Below are 27,998 nucleotides of genomic sequence, written 5' to 3'. Positions count from 1 at the left end.
AAGTGGAATAACGAATACTGTAGCCTATTGGTATTTCAAACATTTCACAATAAGCAATGTAGAATGTTATAGCTTATAATAGAACTAAAAAAACACAATACAGTTTGAATCTAGGGATCGATCTTGAGTCTATACATTTCTGTAACGAGAAATTATTAACTTGATTTCGATTGCAATGAAGAATTCGAATGGTCTCTCTCCTCTGACTTGCTGAAAGAATTGGAAGTGGAACTCGTCGTCATCCCAGATGTCGATTGAGTCGAGAAGGACGACGGGTCTTCGATATTGGATCGATTACTGCGTACGATATTTGAATCCTCTCGAACAAAAATCCTCTTGAGACGAGGCCACAAGAAACGACGGACGTCTCGATTCAAAACAATGAAAATGATGAAGATGATGACGCCACGCAACGAGTTAAGTAAATTGCTGATTTCGAAAAAATAGATGGCGTTGGTCCGTAAAAACGAGTTATCGGTCAAGTAGAAAGGAAGCCACGCAGCGAATTCAAATATCCAAGGAATTCCGGTGATGAAAAAAAGTTTCAGTGCCATTTTTAAACTAAATTTGACAATTCGTTAACTTTTAAACACAAAGAAAAAAAAAATAGGCATTATAATTTTGGTTTGCTTACTCTTGCTGCTCTTTGGAATCTTTTGATGCGTTTCGATTGGTGCGCATTGTCATTCCCTGTTTTCCTCTCCAGCAATGCATTAAATTTGGATTGAAGAGTAAAGTTAGAAAACAAACAATGTCGAATATTAGCAAGGACCCGACGGGTGCGTAAAAGAAAACCAGTGCGGAAGTGCCATCTAGATAAGTATACATATAGTTTACAATTAATAATGAGGACTGCTGAAAATGTCTTTTTATATCATAATTAACATTCAAATAAACTATAACCTGCAAACCAGCATTTCAAGAGACCCATGTTGGGATTGAAAATTTCCGAGATTCCAATCTGGGAAGACTGGAACTGTGTGACCAAAGCAGCAATCATTGACAAGATAGGAAAACCCCAGCCGAAAGCCGAATACGGAATGAATAGCATTTCGTTAGAAACTTTGAACGATCCGCTAAATTTCGAAAATATGGATTTTTGAGATGAAAAATAATAATAAGCTAATAATTTATGAATATTGGGATAATAAATTTACCTGAAGATACGGTAGTAATCGAAACAGTACACTGTCAACCAGGAAAATGAAGCAACCGATGCGAAATAAATAATATAGCCTATGCGGATGTAAAATTAATTACATACGCAAACGACAGAAAATTAGTCTGAAATAATAATACATGATCAGAAACAATTTAATACCCATCGCTATACATGCAGGTTGACCTTGCGGTACTAGTTCTAGTTGAACAATCGACAACGAAATGAACGTCTAAATAATTAAAAAAAAAATCTTTTGTTAAGGTCTATGAATAGAAGCAATTAAAAGTTTTGAACAAACCAGACACAAGGTAATGATGTGGCATAATAAAATTCGACCAGTCAACATCATCGCCATCGTTGTAACTCTGGACCTCTTCCTACTTCCTCCTCCAAATCCTGATGTAACTAATTTCGCCGATCCTGATGAAAGACCACCATTTATAATTTTCCCTAATTAGCTATTAGAGGATAACAATAGTAACTTATTATAATAAATGAAAGTTTATATTACCGGAGGCTGGAACAATAAAATAAATAATAAATGTGGCTAATAAACCGGCGGCCGAGATCAGCAGAAGAATCGGGTAGTGGATTGAAACACGATGAGATTTTGATACGCAGTAAAATGCTTTGGGCTGATAGAAAACTTCTCTCTCATTTCGAAGAAGGGCCAAGTCCACGCAAAAAGGCCGGTGCTTCACTTTTAAATCCCAATAATTCTCAAAATAAAAATGCGTTAAAAGTGAGAGACTATTATTTTCTTCGCCGACGGACTCGAACAAAAGTTTCCCAAAACTATGATACATTGGTAGCAAAGGAATGTTTTTTACGAATGGGCAGGAAATCGACGTGTTAGCCATTAAGGTGCTGAAAATGTTGTAATTCTTCTGAATGTGGCTGTTCAGCGCCCGTGAGATGATAGAATCAGTATCCGAAGATTCGTCTTCTAACCTCAGGGGCTGACAGGAGTTATCTCGCTCGTCCATCACAGATCCAGATGGACAACACTTGGGCATATTGATTTTTATACTCGACTCGTTGCGAACAACCATCTCAGATGCGGTTTCGCTAATGGTCGGCTTCTCTGCTGGTGCAACTTCTTCTTTCTTGGGTAACTCCATTTTTTGATCGGAGCAGAAAATGGCGAGATTGGATGTGACGGGTAAACCCACGGAATCCTTGTAGACAATGTCCTCCATGCAATAATTTTCAATAGAGACTAAATTGCTACCGGAATTAATTTCCAAACTGCCGTTCGAGTTTAATACGAAATCGATTGTTTGTCGTCGGTAGAGAAATGGGTCGGAGCAAATGGGTAATCCGAACCGGAAGAATAGCTCGTCGCTTTTTGAGAACTGAAGATCATCGAAGAATTGTGTTGAAGCTCCTCGATTATTTTCAATGCAAATCAGATTTTGTGAGTAAACTTCATTTCGATCGCAGCATTTTCTAACAACTGTTTTTCCGGAAAAGGCTGACATCAGTTCCACAGGTGCCGTCCATCGGATAAAATTCAATTGTAATTTTCCAAAATCGTCAATGGCACTTGTGGGAAACGGATGGGTGTGCGACGTACAAATAAACGCAACTCTTCTAGCCTAGAAATAAATAAATCACAATTTATAAATCAAATGAAACATTAATTCGAAAAAAACCTTTTTGAAATTTCCGTCCAAGAAAAAGTCTTCTATGCAGTGGTGTTCATTTTGTAAAACCCAAAACCGATGTGGCACTAACAGCTGGCCAGATGCAATTGGATAGAAGAGGTCGGCCATTCTCATGTCGGGTTCCAGTAAGATCAAAGTGCTTCCGTATCGATCCGGCGTGCAATTGCTAGGAAATCCCGCGTCGATTTCTATATCTTCGATGGCGTATTGAGATGGCACAGTCTGTTCAGAGCCAAAGAAAACCGATCGAGAATAGTTTTGCGAAGATGGATGGCTGCTGGTGATGGAATATTTAACACATCGATCTTTACGATCGGCTACATCCTCTTCCCAATTGAAATTGTACACTTGGCCTGGACCGCAGCATTTGCGAATCAGAAATTTTTCCTTCGAGCTTTATTAGTTAAAATTAAAATAATTTAGGAATTGATTTTGTTTTTCTCATAACGTAATTTTACTTGTTTGCTGAAGATGGAAATTTAGTGCTGGATTGCGGCGGAGACGTGGTTGCCATCAGTTGAAAGTACAAGATGAACGCGAGGATAATAAAACCTCTTTGAGATATTTCCATGATTATTGGCGATCAACAATTTCAGGCTAGACTTAACTAAAAAAATTAATTTTCAATGAATTCTACAGGATTCTCACAACATTCGTATCCGTCCAGCTCACAAAATCGTATGCGACGTAGAAGAAAATTCCCTCATCTTTCAAAGGTAATATTCAAGGCTCAAAAAGCCCTTGGGATATTTCGGGGACTTTAATATATGTCTTCTTCATGAACCTATTATACGAACGTATTTCTACAATTTTTTTCTTTTTCTTTTCGCCACCAGTAGTCGAAACGCAATAATCATAAATCTCGTAAGTGTTCCAACAGTAGGACCCCTTTGGGTCGCCAACTTGGCTGCTGCTGGGTGTCATTAAAAAATTGTCGGCTCCTTATTAGGTCGCTCATTTAGGTAGCGCTCATAATCGTTGATAATTGACGTCGCGCCAATTTTCGGACATTTGCCAGGTCCCCCCTCCCCTGGCTTTTCCCCATTCGTAACGCTTTTCACCTATGGATCTGGCATGTGTTAATTTAATTCTTAATGTGTTCATTTTGCCCTTCGTCACACTCACGAGTGCCTCCTTTTTCGCCCTCGAGCGTGACGTGATTTATATGCCAAAGTCTAGCTTGGCCAGGATTATTACTACGTGAGGCTGTATAATGTCTAAAAATGGTTTATTGACTGATTTGCATGGTTTGAAGCACACCAAACACACTAGCAGAAGAGCGCAGTAAATATCTTCAAAGTAGACTGAAGTGAATATGTATAACGCGTACATTTTCTACAGCTTGGCGGAGTGGTGGAGTCAAAGAACAAGAATGCCCATGGATGTATTGGGTAACGCTGGTCCATCAGTTTAAAATAAAAAATTTTGAAACTGAAAAAGAAAGAAATTTATTTTTTAAAAGTTGAACATGTAAGAATTTTCCGACTTGCTGACCCTGTACGGACACAGCCCATCTCCCCCCTTCATTATATACACAAAACTCGATCCTCATTACCAAACTGGGACGTAGGCCCTATTTCAGTTTATCCTTTTTTTCAAAATAACCCTAACCTTGCCCACTTGCGCATCTTCATGTTACAGAATACGTACTACTCAAAATCACTTCTAATGGAAATGTCCAAATGTTTCCGATTTCATTCAATGAAATATGGTTCGTTTTTTTTTAGCTATAACAAAATTTTAGGGGGTTATCTATCCTTTATCGCTGAAAGGGTCTCATTTGTGACTTTTTTCATTATTCTTGACACTGGACAATGAAAAGGTTGACAGAACGTAGTGCAAATCTTCATAGAAAAATTATGCGAATTGTTTTAAAATGATAGTTTGATCCTACCAGGGATCGAACCTGGAATCTCTTGCTCCGTAGGCAAGCGCCTTATCCATTGGGCCACAGGACCTTGTGTTTCCGTAAAAGCAGTGTCATCCAACTGCTGTGGGTGAACTGTGGAATAAGAACAAAAATACAAGTTTCGCATTACTTTTTGATGGTGTATCAAATTACGTTTGGCTGTCCCACAGACACGCTTTAAGTGCGCTGTAGCCAGTTGTAGCGAACGCTAACTGGTATGGCATGTCTTATGCTTAAAAGTTTGAAAACATTCCTGTAACTCTTGTTAATTATTGTGTAAAAGATAAAATCATTCAAAGTATATTCTATCAAGGTTTATGCAAAGTGAAATTGCACCATTCATTGTATTATTGCGACTAATATGTTTGCCATCATCTTCAACTTTTAAAAGAAGATAATATACCATCTACATTTTATTCTCATTAGTCTCATCACAAAGTCCTTGAATCAAAATGACGACCTTGCTCGTAATGAGCCGGGGAATTTTTCTGTTTCTCCTTTGAAATGTGTTTTTGCACGCGTTTTTACATGTCACGCCTACTCCAGCAGTTCCAGCAAAATAAAATGCTGCGTCTTTCAATGCTACCATTAGTAAAATCCCCGTAAAATACAATTCAATTTTATGTGATGACTGATGACAAAATGAAATCTTTTAAAACAAATATTGCAAGCCTAATATTCGTTTAACAAAAAGATAATGAAGGAAACAATTATTCCAACGTAAAATTTCACGGTCAAAAGTTTCGTTATTTTCATTTTCGTTGCGCAACCTACTGTCGAATAATGTTTGCACATAATTTAAAAAATCAAATGCGCCGATGGCGGGAATTTTTAGCTTTTCAAAATATAATTTACAATGTCAATTGTCATATATAAGAAAACGAACCGGAACTTGTATTGCAGACCAGCACATATAACTCACTCAAAACGGAAGTGATAGAGAGCACCATTTGAGCAATTAACATCGCATAGTACTTTTTTTTTATTATCAAGAAATTCTAGATAGGAAAACAAAAAAATCAGTTTGGCAATTACTAAAGGATTTCAATTGGACGCCATGAAACGATCGAATAGGATTTTATGTTCGAAATCCATATCCGCCGATCCAGTATAGCGCGGAAATTGCATTGAAAGACATATAATTAAGGCCGCGAATGTCACACGATTTTTATAGTCGGACAGGATTTGGGACCCATCAAATGTGATTTATAGGCACGTTGAAACGTATAATACGTATTGTGGCATACCCCAGCAATACACGGAAACAAACATGCGAGCGATTATTAAAAAAAAAAATTCATTTTTTTTCAGCGGGAAAATATACGAAATTCAATTTGGATTTTCAAAAAAAGGAGAGAAAAAAATCAGGAACATATTTTTGTTATCGCAAAACGTTACATAAGAGACGAGAAGGACAGAATCGGGTTCGACTTTGGCGCTAGAACGGTCAACAAAACGATTGCAATTAAGACAACAAAAAAAAGTTATAGTAGTAGACGACGTGAAAATCACTGGAGTAGCTCGACGAACGCGAGACTTGTCGCCGAAAAACGCGAAAGACTCGATTTTGAGATCTGGTCAAGTTCATTAATTATTTTTTTAAGATCGAAATCATTTGAAAAAAAAAATTGTCAATCATATGTGACGCAACTGTACAAACAAAGATCATATTGAAAAAGCTGATTGGATTGTTTTGAAGAGAGAGAGAAATGATGAGCACACGCCTTCTCTTTTATATTAGGGAGCGCCAAATTCAAATTGTACCATGAGCAGGCGCCGCGCGGTCATTTTGAATCTACGAATGGAAATAATCTCTTCAGAACACATACGATGAAAGACCAATATGGCAGTGGAAGTGAGAGAGAAAATTGACGAGAAAAAATTTAAAAAATAAAAAAGGTTTCAACATCATCATCATCATATAAACACTGAAAAACGGCCGGACCGGCAGCAGCAGCATACAGCAGTTGTCTAAACAAAGCAGGACGATGGTAGACCACACAGGCGCTCCACATCGTCGCCAATGGCCGGGAACAGCCAACCACCTAATAAAATAGAACGAAAAAAAGGCCATTTGTTTTTAAAAAATCCCAAATAAGTTAAAAAGTTAAAAACAAATTTTAAAAATTAAAAAGAAGGAAATATTGGGGTCGAGTGTTTAAAAATGGAAACATTTCGCAGAGAGCGAGGCAGCAGCACACGCTCCCGATCGTGCTGTGGGTCCAGCCATAGACTTCACCCCCAGCTGCGTCTAACGTATCGCTCACGAGTCGTCATCACGACCCCGAGGGGTCGCGTGGCTACAAACATTCACAGATCATTTTGGAAATAATAAATAATAACGTACCGTTGTCGTCGTGGACGAAGCGGTTCATCTCGGAGAAGAGGAGGCTGCCTTCATCCAGCAGCTGGGCCGTCGAGTCTTCCGAGTTGGCCGTCGAACTGCCCAGCACTTCCCCACCACCGTAATAGTCGCCTTCATTATGAACCGACCCCACAAAAGCTAAAAAAAAATACAAACCAAAACAGATGAGAAATTGAATTTTTGTTTTATTTTTTCAAGCAACAACAAGCGGACAACTTACCGCCATGTTCCCAGTCGGCCGGCGATTCTTCGTAGCTGTTGACGGATGATGAAGTGGAGCCGTGACGGGACTCTCGGCGGGACAATTTCATGCCGGCCTCTTGGCCGCCGCTGTTGGCAGAAGTATTAGTGGCTATGTTGCGAGGTTGGCTCTTTTCAACGTGGCCGCCGCTGCTGTGCTGATCCAGCTGCTTGGTCACGTGATTCTTGACGTGCTTCCGCAACGAGCTCGGGTCCGTGTACCGCTTCAAACAGCCGGGCATTTGGCATGCGTATGGCTTCTACAAAATGTCAATTATCTCATTTAAAAATCAATCTTATTTCCCGCTCAATTCCCCCATTCGTCAACGTCAATCTCAATTAATCAAATTTTGATTTAAAAATATAATGGGATGAATTGTACCGTGTCGATGTGGGTCCGCTGATGTTTGGCGCGGTCGGAGCTGTTGGAAAAGGTTTTCCGGCACGTCGGGTACTGGCACAGGTAAGGTTTCTCGCCCGTGTGTGACCTCAGGTGAATTTTCAAATTCTCCAGACGCGAAAAAGCCTTGAGGCATCCGTTGTACTGTCATGTGTCAAAATGAATCACCACAGAAATTAAAAAGGTCAATTAAATATGCAAATTTCAATTACGTAATAGACGATGGAATTTACCGTGCAGCGATTGGGTTTCTCGCCCGAATGGACGCGCATGTGAATGAGGAGCTTGTAGCGGGCGTTGAAGGGCCGGTGGCGACGCGGGCAGCCGGCCCAGAAGCAGGTGAAATCCTCAGCCCGGCGCTGGTCGACGTGACTGCGCTCAATGTGCTGGACCAGCTCCTCCTGGGTCTGGTAGGAGCTCTTGCAGTCGACCCAGCGGCAGTGGAGGACCCTGATTTCTTGGTCATCCCCAACATTGTCCTCTTCCTCCTCTTCTTCTTCGGCTCCGCCCTCCAGCCGGCCGGCCCAGCAGTCTTCCGTGTCCGGCTGATGCTGGTGGACGGGCGGGAATTGGAAGGTCTGGTGGTACTGCGACGGTGACGTCATGAACGGCGATTGCGTCATACTGTCGCCGTCGCCGCAGGTGCTGACGCTCGACGTGCCCGGCGAGTTGATGATCCAGTCGCTGCCGCTGTAGCTTCCGCTGCATCCGAATCCGCCGGAATAGAATCCGCTCGAGTCGTGGTGGTCGTGCAAGGGACTGGTCAAGTCCACCATGAGGTTCTCCTCTTTGAGCTCCTGGTCGATGAATTGCGACGGACCCAAATCGGCGCAATAGTTGTCCATGAAGACGTCGTCCAGCATGCTGCACAGGGGATCTTCGATGATGGACGGACGGCCGCTGGCAGCCAACGGCTCCTGATGAGGCGGCCAGTAAAGATTCAACGGCGGCAATTTCACCGGTGAAGACGACGACGCCGGGGCCTGGACGGACGAATTCTCGACCAGGCCGTCGAAACAAACGTGTCCGAAAGTGGCCGTCGCATCTTCCGACGAGTGGCTAATTATTTCGGTAAACATTTTTCCTTTTTTTTCGTTGAAATTTAAAAAAAAAATTTTGGCGGCAAATTCAAAAAGTTCAAAATTTGTTTTTGGGGGGGATTTGGGGGTTTTTTCAAGTGGGAAAAGTTGAGAGGGTTTCCAAGCAGTGTTGACTCATCGACACTCGCCAGACTACTGTTTGACACGGAGAAAGTGTCCTCGTTCAAATATATAGAGATGCCAAAGGGCGGCGTGGAGAGAGAGTAGAAGGGAGGAGGAGGAGGGATCCTTATGCTCTACACACAGAGTCAAATGAGTTCATTACATAGATGCGGACGGTGTAGAGTATAGTAGATCTGTACGCTGTGTGCCATCCGAAGCTGGAAAAAAACCTTCGAACCTGCTCAGATCCCATTGGCTGGTAACCGAGCCAGCGAATGGCGCTATAGGAAAAATAAAAAAAAAATAAAAAGTATAGCGGGGGAAACCAAATAATGTCAACGCCCTCCTAGCTTCATTTGACTCTTTCGCCCTGTTCTAGTTATACTATTTTACATCATAACATTATTTAGAACTGATTATTATAGCTACTATTTCTATAATAGCTTGTCAATGTTTATCTGTTATTTTTTGGCTGGATCAATTGATATTTTGAATTATTCAATGTTTAATTTATTCAATCGGTTCTTTTTTGGTTGATTTAAGAATTGGGTAAATTTTTGGGGGAAATGAGGAAAATGTTGGACCTATTAACAAATGATGACATGTGTCAATTTGAGAGGTAATAGGCCTTCTGGGCCATTTCACGTTCGAAACTCCGGAGGAGGCCACTTAAAAACGAACATTGGTAATAGTCGAATGCCACACGAGTCTGGCGATATACACATAACTATACATAACTAAAACTCCTACAAGGAGGGGTGAAATATTTTTAATTTGTATTTTTCTCCGCGTTTTCCATCATTTGTTTTAAAAGAGAAAAAAAAAACATAAAAATGACTGTCTAGAGAAACAAAGTTCTAGTCCTCCCATATTCTATAAGATAGAAGAGCTAATAATACATTTTATTTTTTCCCAAAGTATATAAGAGGGAGGAGGCCATCACACACAGTCGATCGCGCCGGTTGTGTGTGTATGTATTCTGTACACACACACACACACACACTGTTGTATATATGAGCCGGTTGGAGAGACGACGAGAGATGAGGCTGCAGCAGGAGCTGCCGGAGCACAGCAGCAGCAGCAGAGTGTCTCGTTACACGCCAGGACCAAGATAATGGATGACTTTTTTTTTACTTTTTTTTTTTCACTTTTTCAGAGTTTTAATATGTACACTTTGCCGGCCCGGTAAAAAATAAAGAAATAAGAAGAGAGAGTCATTCTTTTTGAACAAAAATATTAGATCAAAATGAAAAGACGACAAGAGGATAATAAATTAATATAATGTTCAATTGTTAAAGAAAAAGAGATATTTTATCATTTTAAAAGATAACGACCACTTTTGGATATAGCCCGGCAACAGCGAGCTAACTCTACTACTACTACTGTATAGCTATATAGTAGCATCTTTTATTATTATTAAAAGGGAGTTCTCCTCATGTTGCACGGTCGCTGCACAATCCTAGTGTCCAATTAACATACCGAAGATGGCCCCAGTGAACCTTGGGCTGTGCCCTTTTTTTCTCTTTTCACATTTTTCGCTTCTTCTTCTTCTTAACTTGACGGTCAAAAACAGTTTTGGGTGAGAGTCTCGGGCGCGCTTGATCGATGACCTCAACAGAGAGAAATTCAAGACGAACGAGAGAGAGAGAAATAGATCCTTCAGTATACTATAGTGTCTCTTTTAAGGAGCCATCACAGTTCACAACATCATCACAAGCGTGTGATGATGTTATCCAAATTGTTTAATGGCGTATTATTATTGTTGATTGGATTTATTTCTATTCGGTTTTTAGGTTAATGATGGCGGGAGGTCGAAAGTTCGAACATGTTGACACTTTTGGGGCTCCCCCCAATATTGATGATGTTTTTTAGTTTGACTGGCCCAGTGGAATATAATGGGACTAGCGCACACATTACGTCATTATATCCAGGCGGTGTGTGTATATGGTCTAACTCGACAAAATCCACACAAATAATTGTATCACATGATCTCCTCCTGTCGAAAACGGAGACAACAGCAGAGCGCTCGGCGCGAAAAGGCTCCTATAGGAGCGCGGGATCGTTATTATTATTACGAGCGCGTCAGAGACGAAGAGGAGAAGAGGAGGAGGATGATGATGATGCGCAGTGGTAGCTGAAATCGTTAAGAAGAAAGCGACGCCGATATCCGACACCGCCCGCTCGTTCATTTTCCAGAAGGACAAAAAAAAAGTTTTAAAATTCTATTTCTTGAAAATTTTATTTTGTTACCCAATTTTATGTTCTTTTTTGAAAAACAATTTCGTTTTTTTTTTTTTTTTTTTTTTTTGAGTTCTGACAAAGTCAAGGGTCCGTGCAGATGCGGGACGAAATGACCCCTAGCGACAGCTTGTTAACATTGCCGCCCAAAGCTCCCGAAAAATCATTTCAAATCCCAAATGATAGCCAACGGAAAAATTGGAGGCGCGAAAAAAAAAAGATTTGAAAAATGTTTGAAATTTGAATTCATTTTGGTTTCCAAAAAATCAGGAGAAAATGTCGAGAAATTAATCTGATGGCTCGGAGCGTGGACCGACGACCTGTGTGTGTGTGTGTCAGGTTAAGATTTTTCCCACACAGTTGAACGGGAGAAAAATGTTGACTGAAAACAAATGCGCGAAAGGTCAAACCCTCTTCGTCAAACGGCACACAAGTCCCGCCGCCCGTCCGTCCGTCCGTCCTAACTCCTAAAGGTTTGACAAAAAAGAAAAATACCAGAGTTCACTCACTGTGGGGATTACATTGTCAGCCATCAGTTATCAAATGAGAGTGTAACAACATTCCAGCTCCCCCCTCAGCTACTGAGAAAAGGAAAATCTAATATTCCATTTCCATTTTGAAACACAGCCACATGTGTCAGCTGAGCGATCAGGGTTGCTGCTGCTGTGGAGGTATTTGGTGTAGCTGCTGCTGGGCCGGCCGGCCTATCCATCACGTCCGTTCCAGCATCGCTGTGACATCTTTTCTCTATGAAATCAAACGAAGCGGAGACAAGATGGAGAGAGAAAAGGAATGAGCCGAGTTTAACCATTTCAAGAAAAAAGAGCTGGTGGTACGATAGGCTCCAACTAATTAGCGAAATTCTAGACTCTCAATCATTCGCCACCGCAGCAGCAGCAGCATGCCATCTTCATCGCCGGCAGCTCAGAGCTCAGCTCAGCTCTATTAGAAGCAGATGGGCGGTGTTTTCTTCATGATTATGACGTGCGAATGCGCAAAGGTTTTTCAAACTGAGAAAAGATCTCAGTTGACCAGTCGATTATTTGATTGACAGTCAAATTCTATTTCGATTCAAACGGGTAGTGTCAAATGAATGGGAATTACCCCGAGGAGTCGATCCTGGGTGATGCCATTCAAATGTCGTCTGATGTAGCGGGAGCGAACAACATTACGTACGTACGGGACGAGAGAGATATTTAGTGCACGTGCAGAGCCGTTGGGGGTAAAAATTGTTCCAAAACATTCGAAAAGATGCGCTCTCCTTATTTTGACTGTACATAATAAACCGCGTAGACGATTGGGTTTCCTAAAAAGCTTTTTTCTCTTTTTCTTTTCTTTTCTTTTCTTCTTCTTGGATGTTTATGAACTTGTGCACGGACAGAATATTATGTCTCGTCGCTCAAGCTGCGGTTTGGTGTCGTCGTCCTTATAGCTCCGTTTTCGGTGGGCCCATACCAGCCGGCCCAGCAGCCGCCAGCCACTCTCTCTCCGAGCTGTAATATAGGCAAGCGGAGGAGGATCTGTCATTGTAACAACAGAGGAACAAGTGAGGGGGTGATGATGACGACCCCACGCGACTCGTTGATGTTTTTTCTTCTTCTTCTTTCTTCTTTCTTTCCCCTCTTGACGCAACCGATTCCACGTCTTTTAAAGAGCATTGCGCTTGCCGCGATTGTTTACTCAACTCTTCAACACGGGCCCCCACCACCACCACAACCACCATCCAAAAAGGAGGGATGTCAAACTCGGTTTTGGGGGCTCATCAAAACAACAAGCGGATCAATTTCCCTACTACTCGTCCTGGAACAAAAAGAAGAAAAATAAAAAATAAAAATGGCGAAAATCGGTTGATGATGATTAATGAAGGAGCAATTCGCGCGTCAAATTGTAACCCAATCTCTTTTCAAACTTTGCCCACAATTTGTGGCCTTTTAACGAGAAACGGAGGGGGGTGTCCCCCCCTATTTTATTTCTTACATTTCTCGAAGAATGGCCGTTCAGCAAGTGGCCAACTGAGAAGTCAACAACTCTCTCTCCTTTTCTCTCTGTGTCTGCCTGTCTGTCTACTAGCTGTACACGTACCTCTTTCGACCAACTTAACCCCGAAAAAACACAAACGGAGAGTGTAATCTTATGATGTGTGTATCCCCTTTTTCTTTTTCTTCTTCTTGGTGTGCCACCACACGTTGACAGGCGTTGCTGTTTTCTTTCTTTCTAGTCGACTTATTCCTCTTTTTCTTTTCTTTTTCTTTTCTTTCTTTTTTTGGCAGTGATCTATTGGTCTGACGACGAAGAGGGTGAACGCCTCTTCGGCTGGCTGTCGAGAGGTGCCGGGGTCAAATGTTAAATCCTACGGCGCTATAGCTCATATCTTCTAACATGGGCCTCTATAGACGGGCGATCGGCTACACACTTGTCATTTTCATTTTTTCAAAAGTTTTTCGAAAGAAACAAAGAAGAAGACAACGACGGCGCAGGGGGTGCACAACTCAGCTAGGCTGGAGAGAAACTGCTGGGCCCGACGCACCAACACACACACAACAGGGTTAAATGACACGCAACAGCTGCGTTGGTATGGGGTAGTAGCTAGTAGTAGTAGTGGCATATACTATTGGCTGTGGGTTAGTACACGGCCGCATCATCTTGTGTGGGGGTGAGCCAGAAAGCGTCGCATTTGCATTTCGCGGGAGACGAACAGAGAGAAGAGAGTCAGTGTCACCCTCTTCTTCTTCTTCTTCTTCTAAAAATTTGAATTTTTCTTTTTTGTCTTGAGTTTCCCGACTTATTCCTCGAGCTGACACACTTGTCGCGTGATTTACCATTCACGGCCCTGCAATCCGAGACGTGAGCGAGGGGGGGAAGGTGGCCCACTGGCCCAGCAACGACACCAGAGAGCTGGAAAATGAGAAACTCTTTTCAAATAATAATAAAAAAAGAAATGTCCTTTTTTCGTGTTCTTCTTCGTTGTGTCTTGTCTAAAGAAGAAAAAAGGGGGGAGGTGAAACTTAATATTTTTTTTATTGCCTTGTGTGTGGCTACATCAAACGGGCAATAAAAGATAAAAAAAGGAAGACGTTCCAAAAAGACCTAATAAAAAGAAAATGAATTATTGCTGATGATTCTTTGTCAGAGCTGAACTGAACTGATCGCCACCGGGGGGGAGGTTAGAACAGAGTTAAACAAGTTGTGCGCAGATCTTATTCTTCCGGATGGTTTAAACATTAAGAGGCAGTTGTTTCGTGCAAAAAAAAAGTCTTGTTCCATAAAAAGCTGGAAGCGTTTTGAGAAAAAAAAGGCAGTTATTTAAGGGCCGTATTTTACGGCGTAGCCGCCACCGCGGCCGTCTGATTGAGAAGACAAGGCATCGCCACTCTTGAGCACGAGATTAACGGACGGATAGGGCGGAGGACGGAGTAGGATCGTGTGACCCATTTGGGTCAGTGAATTGATTAAACTTTCAGGCAGCTTCGCTTGCGGCATATCTACGAATGAAAGGAGAAATGAAATATTTTCGGTGGATTATTGATCCGCAGAAATCGAATTTACCTTCCAGTTCGAGGGAAGAACTCTGCGGTTTGGAGTGGATTCTGGCGGAGCGGATGGCATCGGCGGCTGATTGATTGAACTGGAGGAGATTCATGACGACCTGGGCGAGTAGAGTGGCATCCGCCGAGCCTGTGACGAACCGGGTGCCGCATCGCCCATTCGTCTCGGTCGCAATCACCGGTAAAAGGCCCTGCAATGGACGTTGGCCGGCTTGACCGCCCACATTGTCCGGCAGAGAAGGGTCGTCGTAGAAGCTGGCCATGGCGTTATTCAAGACGTAACCATCGGGAGTCACCAGATGGGCTCCGAAAACGGAATTCAATCCGCTATGTCATGGGGAAATCGAATCAAATAAAAATTGGCTCGTCAATCAGTTGATTGAAATTCAAGCAAATTACCTGACGACAGCGACGTAAATCTCCTCATTGTCAATCACAGAAACAACTGAGGCGGCAGGTTCCGGCATTGATGGCACGTCGCTGTTGGGAAGGATGACATTCGGGTGGATCTGCTTCCTCACTTCATCCGCCAGTGTTTTATTGGTCATTTGAGCGACAACCGACGCCACATCTTTTCCAAACAACGGGTCACCTTTTTTTTATGAAAAAGATAATAATGTGACATGAAAGAAATCAATTTGAATTTTTAGAATTACGTACCTAATTTCGAAACTTGGTTTTGAGTCACCCTCATAGTTTCAATCATGTCGTGTGTATATCCTAGGGTCAAATAGTCCCTGACAGACAATCCAAAGCCCGATAGGATATTGAGAAGCGAAATGAGCTGGGGACCTGAAGTCGGAGCGGAACTTGTGTACAGAGTGGTTTTCCCATAAGTTCCAGTTATTGCGGTTTCTTCTCGAGCTCGGTACTTTCCCAACTCTTCCATTGTCCAGTCGGCTCCCGCTTTTGTCAAGAAATTCACCAGTTTCATGCCCGATTTCCCCTTGTAAAATTCTAAATGAAAAAAAAAAAATTCAGAAAGTTTAATCTGATTGAAATAAATAGAAATTATGTCAAATGTGAATTTACCTTCGGCCCCGTTTTCATTTTGGGCCAGAGAATCCAACAGTTTACCGAAGGCTGGCTGACGAATGACTTGGCCTTCGGCGAGAGGGATGTTGTTGGGAAAGAAGAGCTGGGATCGGCGCAAGGGAGAATCACCCGGAATTCCTTGCACCGCCCCAGCTAGCTGAGATGACACGTTAATCCCGAGATTACTCAACTGGATGGAGGGTTGTAAAAGATCCGCCCACTTCAGTTTGCCAAATTTCTGATGACTCTTCCACAGGCCACTCAACAGCCCGGGGATTCCCACAGCCAAGGGTCCTTGGCCGTTGACGATCAAAGACGCATTCACTGGTCCGGGGGCTGCGTCTTGAAAGTTGATGACCATTGGTGGCTTTGAAGTCAGGTGGTTGAGTATAATCATAGCTCCACCACTGTCAACATTAATTTTAAAATAGATTTTGAAAGAGGAAGCAGGGATGACAAGCATTGCATTTCAAAATATTGATCTCACCCTCCAAGTGAAGTGATGTGAGGATTGACGACACACATGCAGAACATTGCTGCAACTGCTGCATCGATTGCATTACCCCCTTTTTGAAGGGTATCAACACCGATTTGAGAGCATTGCTGGCTGTCTGTTGCAACTGCACCTCGTGGCAGTATCTAAATGTGAAATTTCAATATTAATTTGTTGTGTAGATAGCAGGAATGTATAAATGTTGTCATTGAGTAGAAAAATTGATACACACCTCAGGATCTCCTAGATAGATGCTTATAACTAATGCAATTGTGACACAGATGCATAGAACTCCAAAGCAAAAGATAATCACTCTTAGCCCATCATTTTGTTGGCCAGAACAACAGTTCCCAAATCTTGGTTTTTTGTGGGTTGGAGAGAGTGGGATGGTTTCCATGATATTAAATAGTATTTGATTAATTGCAGTTTGTAGGAATTAAAACATCACAGCGACGAATTCTAAGGCTGTCAGATATCTTGAGAAAACCAATCACGACTATATATAGTTGGAGAAAGTTTTATGACCGGGAAGCGGAAAAATAATAATAATAAAAAAAAAACGTGTAGGCGGATCGCCCTGTCAAAACAACACCCTCCTATGTTTTGTTTTATCAGCTATCAAACAATTCGCTAGATGTCGCGGAAATTTGAAAATTACGCGCGATAAATGAATCACGAAGTGCAGTTCATGAAATATCAATTGTAAACATTCGATTACACGCGATAAAATAATACGCTTCATTATAATTAATAATGTATCATTTTAAGTACATCAGATGTTACGTGGCTAAAGAGTAAATGATCACAACAAACTCATCTAGTGGTGACATATGAAAACATTAATTTACTGATTTTCCGACTTTTAGATGGCGCTTCTGTTAATAAATATTTGCTGACACTTGCTGACTTCTTCTGCTATTGATGTTGTGAAGTGTGAACTGTGATTCATAAAAAAGTCACAGACTTGACTAATGGAGGTAATGTTTGTGGGCGTAATTTATTTGTCAGTTAACGATGTTTTTCTTAAATCTTTCTTTAAAAAACTTTCTATTTTCTTTCGGCAGGAATTGCGAAAATATGTTGCGTGCATTTTACAGCGGTAAGTTAAACATGGATAAACTCTGCCATTGATTATATAAAGTCTTGATAGTTTACATTTATAAACTATGTTTATCTTTTGTACTGCCCTATTTTCAGAGTGGATGGTCTTTTGGCAATTATTATAACTGACCGTGATGGTGTGCCTCTAGTCAAAGGTTTGTAAATATTCAGTATATTGTGATCTCAAATTCATTTCCCGATTTGTTTTTATCTTTACAGTGGCTCTTGATTCTGCACCCGAGATGGCCCTTAGACCAAGTTACCTTTCCACCTTTTCAGCTATGTAAGGGCTTGTTTGTAGAAATCAATTAGCTACGTAATCGTATCCACACAACAAGTCAACATAATTTTTCATTTGTGATTTCCACAGGGCAACAGATCAAGCTGGAAAGCTTGGAGTTGGAAAAAATAACAAAATCATTTCTATCTATTCAAATTATCAGGTATAACAATTTTCAATTACAGACTATTTAAGAAAGTGTTGTGAAACCTTTTTCTCCTGATTGTACTAGGTGATTCAAATGAACAAGAGTCCGCTGACAATAAGTCTGATTGCCAGCAAGACAGCAAACACTGGACAACTGGTCAATTTGGAAAATGACCTTTTAGTTGTTGTTAATGATCTAGCTTCTTCAGTTGTTGAATGAAACAAAAAAAAATCATTTCAATTCATGTTACAATTTTCATCATATCTTGAAAATCATGGGAAATTGTTTTCATCCGTAAAAAAAACCATGTTTATTCTTCCAATCAATTTTTGTGTTTTTCCAGTTTCGTTCCAACAATATCCATTTAGAGGGCGTATCACTTGACCTTGTGTTAGATCGAATGTCATTATTACATATGCCGTAGTGTGGCGCCTTATTTCGGTCATGCGATCCCACATTGGCCAGACAAATGAACGTCTTGGATTACACTTGAGAAAGCATTATTTCCTGTTCGATACCCCGCTGTGATGAGAGGACCTTTTCTGTGCATCGGGTCGATATACATTTGGCTCGTCTTATTTTCCAGGTGGTGGCCAACAAATAGTTGTGAAGAAGACGCCACAAGTGTCAGATAGTCGTACGACGAGTGCGTTCCTCTTCTTGACGGCCGCACAAAAGCGACCTGGGGTTTTATTATTGATCGTTCTTTGTATATAGGGGCCGGGCTGCACGACGTGGAAAAGCTGGCTCTCTCTCCATTAGTGGGGGTCTTGCACACGCAGCTCACGGGACGATGGATGCAAAAGGGGAAAAGACGCGAGAGAGTTATGCTGCGCTTGCGCCGGGGCGTTTTCCCAGTTCGCCGCAGTAGGTTATCTACTCCCGGTGGCACCAAGACGTCCGGGTGGCTTGGCTTTAATTTTTTTTTGTTTTAGTCCTCTCGGACAGCTCACCGACCTCTGATGTGTGTTTCCCCCCCATTTGTTTCCCTTTTTTGAGTTGTGTTAAAGATTTTTGTTTGTTTCTGTTTCGCCATTCGCCCGTCGTTCACCTGCTCTTTTCGTCGGTACGTAATTATGGGAAGGAAACCCACCCGGATGACGTCCCCGTGTACATGAGACAATTTTGTGTCCATCTTCTACCTCCAGTTCGATCTGACATCGACATCTGGCTTTTTCGTTGAACGATTGACCTGTTGTGTGTCTCCTGTTGTGCAACATCAAGAACAATCAGCCAGTCTCTACAAGACAATGAACAGCTACGTTCAGGTATACATCAACAACTTCCTCCTTGAACTCCTCCTGCTGTGTAGTAGTCGTAGTAGTAGTAGTAGTACGTCCACTTCATGCAAGAGCCTGGTCCTGTTTTTGTTTAGCTTCTGTTGTGTCTATGGGGTACTACTCTCTCCCAGCTGTAGAACTAAATCGATTGCCGGAGCTGCTGAGAGCCAGGCGAGAGAGAGAGTCAACCCCATCTTCTCCCCCCTCTCTCCTGTTTGCAACCGAAAAAAGATAGCATACTGTGTTACTTGTCAAGCTAGAAACTCTCTTGAGATTGTTAGAACCAAATAATCCGTTCCCGAGAAATTCGTGAAATAAAAACAACAACCCTAAAAGACATTTTCCTGTTTACAGTGTTCACTGTGATAGGTGATTATTTTCTTCCTGTTTGACTTCATCCGTCTTTTAACTCTTTTTCTTTTCGTACTCTGTTTGACAGATGACTTGTTACGATCACGGTGGCGTCGAAGAGGACGACAGCTCCATCTTGACGTCGTCAGTCCCGACCACCGAAACCGCCAACTTTATCAGCCCAACCGTCCACATCCGCACGGTGAGAGTCCTCAAATTTTTCAGAATGTTTAGTCACTTCTTATAAAGTGTCCACAAGACCAAAAATCAATAACTTTGATGTGATATGTACCGCGGCGTCTGTGTGAGTTGGTTTTCCTTCATGTTTATAAAATTCTCCGGATTATTGTACGCCGTTCACCGCCGTTAAATGCTTGCGCCAACGAAGCTTAACGGCTCAAGTGATCATTAAATATTTGGTTTTGGCTTTGAATTTCTGTTCTGCCAATGGGCGCTGGAGAACAAACAACCCAAAAAAGAGTCTAAATATAATCCGTGCGCATTATTTCCTTCGCCATCTCTCCCATCGCCCTTTTTCCTTTTAAACTCCGTCAAATGTTCCTCTTCTTTTTCTTTTCTTATTTTATTTCAACGACTTGTTCCGGCCATTACTTTCGTGGCTACGGAGCCTCTCCGTCGGCGCGGCCTGACAGATAGACCAAACTAAAAATATTTACCCTCATTTTAAAGTTTCGTCGAGATTCGACCGTTCCTTTAGCTGTTGCTGTCCCGATCCCCCCCCCCCCCCCAAACTGCGCAATTCTTTTGTTTTCTGCCAGAAAGTTGAACTAATCAGAACTTTTTTTTGGTGATGATCACCCACATAGAAAGACAATGTTGCTGATGTTTTGATTGATACACAGTTTCCAGTTGCCGAAGGCGGTGGAGTGGGCGTCTTGTCCGGATGGGCTCGCGTCCGCAACGGCTGGAAATCGCACACGGCGCTGGAGCGTAGCCTGTTGCTGGTGACTTGTGGACTGGTCACACTCATGGCTCTCGTCTTGCCCGCTCTCATCTCGGCCTACGTCAATCTCAAATCGAAACAGGACCTTCGTTTGCTTCACATTAGTCACCGAAGCGGCAACAGCGACTCGGCTTCAGGTTCATCTTCTTTGATTCTTTTATTTTTCTACTCTAACAATTTCTACATCGAAAATCACATCCAGACAATATAAGAGTTCCCCAGTGCGTCATTCGTTAGTTGTTGCCCAGGAAACGCTTCTCGACTGAAACTTGTTTTGGATGGAGAAAAAACGAAAGAAATTCGACGGTATAATTTCATTTGCCAAGTCACTCAGCCGTAATTAGATTCTCTCTTAAACGGCGACATTATTCCGTAATTGGGGCGAAATTGGACAATGTTGGAAGGGGTTATCAATCGTGCCGTCGTGCCCTTCCGTCGATTTCTATGTCGTTCCACGGGTAACCAAATATCAGCCCGCTTTAAAGCATTCATCCTATTTACTTCCCTGGGCTGCACTTTATTCGAGAAAAAAGAAATCGAATATCGGGAGGTAGCAGAGTACGCTTGTTAGTGACTAAGGAGCATGATTTCCCGTGAGACAGCCCGCTTGTCATAAAAAGAAAATAAATACGGAGAGGCCATATGCAAATGATGACGAAAAATAAAGCGACAATATAAACTACATTAGACGAGTCTCTGCCTCTGCATCTTTTATTGCTATCGATTAGCTGTCACAACGTTGAAATGGAGAGCCACTTTATTGTGACATACTATTTGATAACCTCTTCTTCTTCTTCCTTTGATGGCCGCTTGATTTGAAAACGGAGAGCAGATGATGGGTGTGGTTTATGCACGAGCACCGCTTGCGTGAGCGCTTCTGCGTTGATGATGTCTGCCATGGATACGTCGGTCGATCCCTGCCAGGACTTTTTCCAGTATGCGTGCGGGCGCTGGATTCGCACCAATCCCATTCCGGCCGGAAAACCCATTTGGGGCACCTTCGATCGACTTTGGCAGGATAATCAGATCGTCATGAAAACCATTCTAGGTATTATATATCGGCTTATAATAGATTACACATCTTTCTTCTCAACAACAATTCCATTTTTATTTTGGGTCGACTTTGACTATTTTAGAACAACCGGCCGAGTCTTTGAGCAGCGAAGCGGAGAAAAGAGCCCAGCGCTACTATCAATCCTGCCTGGACGTCAACGAGACAATGGAAACGCTGGGTGGCAAACCGGTGATTGACCTATTGACTCAAATTGGAGGCTGGCCAGCCATCGAACCGTCCAACGCCGAGGCCGAGAAACGTTGGGTCTTCCAAGGAGCTCTTCAAACTGCTCACAATGTCATGAACATGGGCGGTTTCTTCACCTGGGCCGTGGCTGAAGACGACAAGAATTCATCTCGTCATATTATCCAGGTGAGTTCATCTGTTATTTTTCCCGTAAGGAGAATTAAGGTGAATTTCTTGTTGATGTAACAGATGGATCAGAGTGGACTGACATTACCCAATCGAGACTATTACATCAACAAAACGGAAAGCGACGAAATCCTGGTCGCCTATCTGGACTACATGACCAAGGTTTGTTTTTCCTAGAGCCGAGCTAGTTCTATAGTTGCACAGCGCAATAATGAGAGTAAACAACAACGTGTCGAATTGCATTTTTAGGTGGGCGTATTGTTGAACGCTGCGGTCGACCCGCAAGAAATTCGAAAGCAGATGAAGGACGTCATCGAACTGGAAACTCGTATCGCGCAAATCACCGTCTCGTCTGCTGAAAGGCGAGATGAGGAGAAACTCTATCACGCTCTCACCATTGCTGATCTCCGAAACCTAGCTCCATTCGTTAGTTATTTACTTTTTACCATTAACAACTAGGATGTTGGGTTTTATTCAATCATTTTAACGGTTGTATTTCAATTTTTCAAAACACACCTGAATGGTTTCAGCTCGATTGGAATGCCTACTTTCAATCGGCCTTTTCTCAAGTCAACATCACACTCACGCCGAACCACCCGGTGGTATTTATAACAAACATTAAATTCATTTCTTTTATTATCAAGATGTTAATCTTTTATTTTTTTTACGGTTAGGTCGTCTTCTCGCCAGACTTTCTGCGCAATCTCTCTGTAATCATTGAAGAACTAGTGACCAATGACAGAGGCAAAAGGTTCGAGATTATTTCTTTTTAAACATTCCCGGAATTCTCATTGAATGATTTACATAATAGGATGCTCCACAACTACATGGGATGGCACGTCGTCCGCTCATACCTGTCCTACTTGCCAAAGGCGTTCCGAGAAGCGGGCAAGATCTTGCGAAAGTTGCTGATGGGCTCGGACGGCAACGAGGAAACTTGGCGCTCCTGCGTGACGGACACCAATAGCGTGCTGGGCTTCGCCGTCGGCGCCATGTTCGTCAAACAAAACTTCCACGGCGAGTCGAAACCGCTGGCCGAAAACATGATCGCTGCCGTCAAAGAAGCTTTTAAAAATAATTTCGATAACCTGGACTGGATGGACGACGAGACCCGACTGGCGGCCAGAGATAAGGCCGACGCCATCACTGATATGATAGGTTGCGTGCCGATGATGATGACGTATTATGGTCCTACTTTTCAACGGAAAGTAATTATAGAACTCTCGTTTTTTTGGGGTTTTTCCAGGTTACCCCAAGTTTATTCTGAATCCGGAAGAGCTGGATGAGCTCTACGGCGACTTGAAAATCGAATCAAACGAATACTTCCTGAACAACGTCCGCTCCAATCAGTTTGCCCTGCGCCAAAATCTAATTAAACTCAACGAACCCGTCAACAAAACACTGTAATTCTCTCAATTAATTTAATATAATTCATCTAATTGAATTCTGAATGAAGCATAAGCTGCGTGCTTCCGGTGGATAATAAAATTAACATATTTCCAACCTACATGCAGATGGGGAATGACGCCGTCGATGGTCAACGCTTACTACACTCCCAACAAGAATCAAATCGTTTTCCCCGCCGGTATTCTCCAGCAGCCGTTCTTTGATAATTCATTTCCTTACGCACTCAATTTCGGCGCCATGGGCGTCGTGATGGGACACGAATTGACGCACGCGTTCGACGACCAGGGCAGAGAATTTGACCGCAACGGCGACTTGGCCCCGTAATTAATATAATTTTAATTTTAATAATAATCCAATAATTATAATAAGAAATAATTATAATACCTAGGTGGTGGAATAATGCCACGATCGAACGTTTCCAGAAACGCACCGAGTGTCTCATTCAACAATATTCTTCCTACACGATCAACGGTCAACCTCTAAACGGGAAACAAACATTAGGTATATTGTTATTTCTATGTGAAAAAAAAAGCAGTGTTTGATTTTCTAGCCTCGTGCCATTATTTTTAATTAATAGGTGAAAATATAGCTGATAATGGCGGGTTAAAAGCTGCTTTTCACGCTTTCGACAATTGGTCGTCTACTCGCGACGAGGAGCTTCTACTACCCGGACTCAATTTGACAAGAAACCAACTGTTTTTCCTAGCATTCGCTCAGGTGAGAGATAATCTGTGAAAGTGGCTCACCTAGTACGATTAATCAGCGCTAAATTAATATTGTGTGATAAGGTTTGGTGCTCATCGAGCACAAAGGAAGCCCTCCATCTGCAGATATTGAACGATCCACATTCGCCAGCCCGTTATCGAGTGATAGGACCTGTGTCCAATATGCCTGAATTCTCGTCAGTTTTTAAATGCCAGCCGGACACTCCGATGAACCCGAAAAATAAATGTGAAATTTGGTAGTTATACTTCCGTGGGTTCATAAAAACGACCTAATCAGAAATACGTTTTTGGGACAAATCTTTGACGCAACTACATTTATCTTCCCTCTTATTGTGTTTGATCTTGGTGTTAATATTTATTATGTGGACAAAACTATACCCCTTGCCAAACCAAATCATATCATAAAAAAAATGATGTGTCGTCGTCCATGATCTCCCAATATCAGTCGTGGGGTTTCATTATAATCTTACGTGTTTTCCGTTTTAAAAAAATCATTATCTCTCATGGCCGATTTTAATATTACTATTCTGTAATATCCACGATGAATCAAAAGAAAAATAATGAATACAGCTTAAAAAAACGCCAACGATATTGAAAAAAGTATTAATCGCGATACTTGGACCCTAACAATCGATCATGCTATAAATCGTTTGAACTTGAATCGATTCGTTGGTTCTATTTCTTTCCTTTATTTCTCAAGTAAATAATAATGTCGGAAGCGAAAAGCTCTGCAATTAGTAAAATTCTGAGATCCGAATTTTCTCAGATTGATGACAGCATCTATCAGTATATAGAAGGTGATTGTTGAACAGGATTGGGGTTTTCATTTTTGGTGTGGGGCATGGGAATTGTTTCCTTCGACAGCACGAAATACGTGTAAACCATGTGCTTTGAGACGTCTGAAAAGTGCTAATAGTGTCCCTATTTTTCATTTCACTTTTTGATTTAGGTGTATTGGATGTTGGAGATGATTTTCAAAATTCTAATGAAGTCTACGAAGCAATTGGAGAAGTCCTTCATGAGGTTGCTGCCAACAAAGGAGAGGACGAGATCAGGTACTTTTTGCTTCTAAATCACACAACATTTTATATTCTTACTTGTTATTTAGGAAACTATGCCAACAGCTCTTGACAGTTTTAAAACCTGACTTGGTTGACGGCCAGCAGAATGGAGTACATTCTAGTTACAATGGCGGTGAAAGAAAACTCCTCAACAATCCAGTTATGATGAGTGATGCTGCGTCATTCATGAAGGAAAATGATGGAGAGGCCCCAGCTGCAAGTATATGGAATAAACCCAAAGGAGAGGATATGGTAAGTGAGTTCTGTAATGTTTTCATAAACCCATTGTTAAACAAACTTTCGTATGCAGAAAGTTGACACCAGGAAACTAGAAAAGGCTGAAGCCAAACTGCAGCAAAAGCAACAGATAAAGAAGGAGAAGAACTCTAATGCACCTTCAAATGCTACAGCTTCTCAAGTATTGACGAAAAAGGAAACCAGAATGGAAGCCAAAGGCACAAACAATTGCAAAGATATTCGTATTGAGAATTTTGATATTGCCTACGGAGACAAGTAAGAAACAACATCTCTCCTCTTTTGTGCATAATTTATGTATTTATTGTGTTCTTTTATTTTGTGTAGACTCTTGTTGCAAGGTTCTGACCTTTCTTTGGCTCATGGCCGACGGTATGGTTTTGTCGGCCGAAATGGACTTGGAAAAACGACGTTGCTCCGCATGATTTCATCGTAAAAAAAAATACTTAAAATATTCTTAGCTCTTCACATCATTCAAATTCTTCCTTCTCTAACTTTTAGTGGGCAATTACGGATTCCGTCGCACATTTCCATATTGCACGTTGAACAGGAAGTTGTCGGCGACGAAACTCCAGCCATTCAGAGCGTATTGGAGTGCGACTTCAAAAGAGAAGCTTTACTCAAAGAGGAGAAGGAACTTGGCGAAAAAATGAACGGTCCCAGTGCGGATCCTGAAATGAGCGCGAGATTGTCTCAAATCTACATTGAACTTCAAGCCATTGATGCTGACAAAGCACCAGCAAGAGCGGCGCAGATTTTGGCCGGCTTGGGCTTCTCTCCAGAGGGCCAGTTGAAGGCGACTAAAACTTTTTCTGGCGGCTGGAGAATGCGTCTAGCTTTGGCGAGAGCACTATTCTCAAAGTAAGATCCTTGAATTTAATTTTATTTCCTACACAGTGATTTAAATGTTTTCTAACATTTTAGGCCAGATTTACTCCTTCTCGATGAACCGACGAACATGTTGGACATGAAGGCTATCATTTGGCTCGAGGATTATCTTCAAAATTGGCCTTCCACTCTGCTAGTAGTTTCTCACGACCGAAATTTCTTGGATTCTGTTCCTACCGATATCATTTTTCTACATGCGCAATGTCTAGAAAGTTACAGGTATAACTTTGGCCGACTACTTATTATTCCTTTGCTTCTCGAACAATCGTTGTATTTCATTTTCCCTTTTGCAATTCCCAGAGGTAATTACGAGAACTTTGTTCGTTCAAGAACAGAAAAGTTTAAAAATCAGCAACGAGAGTACGAGGCACAGCAGCAGTTGAGGGAGCACGTCCAAGAGTTTATTGATAAATTCCGTTACAACGCCAAGAGAGCTTCCTTGGTTCAGAGTAAAATCAAAATGTTGGAGAAACTGTAAGTTCATCAACTTTCCTTATTAATTTTAATGACTAACTAAAGGATCTTTTTTTTTTCGCTCCTAGGCCTGAATTAAAACCTGTAGAAAAGGAAGTTGAAGTCATCCTGAGGTTTCCTGAAGTCGAGCCTATTGCACCTCCCGCAATTCAATTGGACGAGATGTCTTTCGGGTACACTATTCTGTTTCAATCTTTATCAGTTTAATTCGTTCTAGTCACCCTTGAGCCTCTCAATTTATTATACCTCACTGCGACTTCTCAATGTACATGCATAAGAAGGGAAGTTTCCAAACTAATTGTATGAAATGAATATCCATACAGGTATACTGAAGGGAAAACTATTCTCACTCGTGTTAATCTGTCGGCTGGATCCGACTCGAGAATCTGCATCGTAAGTCTTATGCAAATGACTTGAGTTTTCATAAAGCTTCAATCACGTTTCTTTTTGTTTACAGGTTGGTGAAAACGGTGCCGGCAAGACTACTCTTTTGAAGATTCTTACCGGCGAATATAATCCCACGTCTGGAATGAGGCATAATAGCCGGCATTTACGTATAGGTTATTTCAGTCAGCATCACGTTGATCAGCTTGATCTGTCCTTATGTCCTGTCGAGCTGCTGCAAACCAAATTTCCTGGTAAGTAACTACTCCATGCGTTTCTGTTGGACATGACATTTAATCTTGAGCTTTTTTTCCCCCTTCATTCCAGGTAAGCCCATCGAAGAGTATCGGCGTCTGCTGGGTAGTTTTGGTGTATCCGGTGACCTTGCCCTTCAGAACATTGCTAGTCTCTCTGGAGGTCAGAAATCTCGCGTGGCCTTTGCTGTCTTAGGAACAGCCCGGCCCAATTTCCTCATCCTCGACGAGCCGACCAATCACTTGGACATTGAAACGATCGAAGCCCTTGGAAAAGCCTTGGGGAAATATCAGGTGAGTGCGACTTGTGCTTTAGATGAGATTGGGAAAGTTGCATTTTACGACGATTGGGCAATCTATTTCTAGGGTGGCGTCGTTCTAGTTTCTCACGACGAGCGACTTATCCGAATGGTCTGCAAGGAGTTGTGGGTCTGCGCCGGCGGTTCGGTACGCTCGATTGAGGGCGGATTCGACGAATATCGCAAGATGGTGCAGAGAGAACTCCAAGAGGTCAACAAATAGCTTAATTAATTGTAAATAAGCCCCTATTGGTAAACGAATTTTTTTTTAACCTGTTACCTTACGGATCTTATTGCTTTTTTTTGGTCATGATGCGATGAGTTTCTTTTCGACACATACACAAAATTCAAGCTATGACGGCAATAAAAAACAAAACTCTGGGTGACTGATTTTGTGATATGTCTTATAACATGCATTTTTTTTTATGATAGAACATCCGGAAAG

At 41.9% G+C, this 27,998-nt stretch overlaps 6 protein-coding genes and 1 non-coding gene across 8 annotated transcripts; 3 read left to right on the top strand and 4 right to left on the bottom strand.

The window, feature by feature from the left end:
* Positions 1–3: 3 nt before the first annotated feature.
* LOC124341839 lies at positions 4–3,489 on the bottom strand. The gene is made up of 9 exons (XM_046794791.1): positions 3,288–3,489; positions 2,818–3,223; positions 1,674–2,760; positions 1,461–1,582; positions 1,322–1,391; positions 1,158–1,236; positions 904–1,076; positions 635–812; positions 4–561 (listed from the first exon to the last, which is right to left on the bottom strand). The coding sequence occupies exons 1-9, from the start codon at positions 3,398–3,400 to the stop codon at positions 156–158; spliced, it is 2,634 nt and encodes an 877-aa protein (XP_046650747.1). The 5' UTR covers positions 3,401–3,489; the 3' UTR covers positions 4–155.
* Positions 3,490–4,714: 1,225 nt separating this feature from the next.
* On the bottom strand, positions 4,715–4,787 carry Trnar-acg. The gene has a single exon. It is a non-coding gene; the product is annotated as a tRNA-Arg (tRNA).
* An 824-nt stretch (positions 4,788–5,611) lies between these two features.
* Positions 5,612–8,967, bottom strand: LOC124344346 (zinc finger protein GLI1-like). The gene is made up of 5 exons (XM_046797856.1): positions 7,977–8,967; positions 7,726–7,887; positions 7,324–7,603; positions 7,086–7,241; positions 5,612–6,783 (listed from the first exon to the last, which is right to left on the bottom strand). The coding sequence occupies exons 1-5, from the start codon at positions 8,820–8,822 to the stop codon at positions 6,710–6,712; spliced, it is 1,518 nt and encodes a 505-aa protein (XP_046653812.1). The 5' UTR covers positions 8,823–8,967; the 3' UTR covers positions 5,612–6,709.
* Positions 8,968–14,182: 5,215 nt separating this feature from the next.
* On the bottom strand, positions 14,183–16,902 carry LOC124341826 (glutathione hydrolase 7-like). Its single transcript, XM_046794775.1, has 7 exons — positions 16,489–16,902; positions 16,251–16,402; positions 15,761–16,170; positions 15,389–15,685; positions 15,128–15,320; positions 14,730–15,055; positions 14,183–14,665 (listed from the first exon to the last, which is right to left on the bottom strand). The coding sequence occupies exons 1-7, from the start codon at positions 16,651–16,653 to the stop codon at positions 14,487–14,489; spliced, it is 1,722 nt and encodes a 573-aa protein (XP_046650731.1). The 5' UTR covers positions 16,654–16,902; the 3' UTR covers positions 14,183–14,486.
* Positions 16,903–17,140: 238 nt separating this feature from the next.
* On the top strand, positions 17,141–18,288 carry LOC124341689 (ragulator complex protein LAMTOR3-like). The gene is made up of 6 exons (XM_046794624.1): positions 17,141–17,233; positions 17,321–17,355; positions 17,454–17,512; positions 17,577–17,640; positions 17,728–17,800; positions 17,870–18,288. The coding sequence occupies exons 1-6, from the start codon at positions 17,228–17,230 to the stop codon at positions 18,002–18,004; spliced, it is 372 nt and encodes a 123-aa protein (XP_046650580.1). The 5' UTR covers positions 17,141–17,227; the 3' UTR covers positions 18,005–18,288.
* An 89-nt stretch (positions 18,289–18,377) lies between these two features.
* LOC124341688 (endothelin-converting enzyme homolog) lies at positions 18,378–24,524 on the top strand. 2 transcript variants are annotated; one of them, XM_046794622.1, is made up of 15 exons: positions 18,378–19,053; positions 19,505–19,618; positions 20,280–20,517; positions 21,213–21,428; positions 21,517–21,806; positions 21,870–21,968; positions 22,056–22,232; positions 22,337–22,408; positions 22,481–22,557; positions 22,618–22,964; positions 23,053–23,209; positions 23,321–23,533; positions 23,602–23,714; positions 23,791–23,930; positions 24,002–24,524. In XM_046794622.1, the coding sequence occupies exons 1-15, from the start codon at positions 19,036–19,038 to the stop codon at positions 24,176–24,178; spliced, it is 2,448 nt and encodes an 815-aa protein (XP_046650578.1). In that variant the 5' UTR covers positions 18,378–19,035; the 3' UTR covers positions 24,179–24,524. The 2 variants fall into 2 exon arrangements, with proteins under 2 accessions (XP_046650578.1, XP_046650579.1); XM_046794623.1 differs by lacking the exons at positions 18,378–19,053; positions 19,505–19,618; positions 20,280–20,517 and adding an exon at positions 20,570–20,930.
* A 60-nt stretch (positions 24,525–24,584) lies between these two features.
* LOC124341677 (ATP-binding cassette sub-family F member 3-like) lies at positions 24,585–27,943 on the top strand. Its single transcript, XM_046794609.1, has 13 exons — positions 24,585–24,735; positions 24,888–24,993; positions 25,047–25,251; positions 25,310–25,512; positions 25,582–25,686; positions 25,756–26,115; positions 26,179–26,361; positions 26,443–26,616; positions 26,685–26,789; positions 26,940–27,009; positions 27,074–27,254; positions 27,328–27,548; positions 27,621–27,943. The coding sequence occupies exons 1-13, from the start codon at positions 24,648–24,650 to the stop codon at positions 27,774–27,776; spliced, it is 2,157 nt and encodes a 718-aa protein (XP_046650565.1). The 5' UTR covers positions 24,585–24,647; the 3' UTR covers positions 27,777–27,943.
* Positions 27,944–27,998: the final 55 nt, after the last annotated feature.

This window comes from Daphnia pulicaria, chromosome 6 (assembly GCF_021234035.1).
Source record: "Daphnia pulicaria isolate SC F1-1A chromosome 6, SC_F0-13Bv2, whole genome shotgun sequence".
Classification (NCBI taxonomy): domain Eukaryota; kingdom Metazoa; phylum Arthropoda; class Branchiopoda; order Diplostraca; family Daphniidae; genus Daphnia; species Daphnia pulicaria.
Note: the sequence above shows the minus strand (reverse complement) of the source record. Positions and strands in the feature narration are given on the sequence as shown.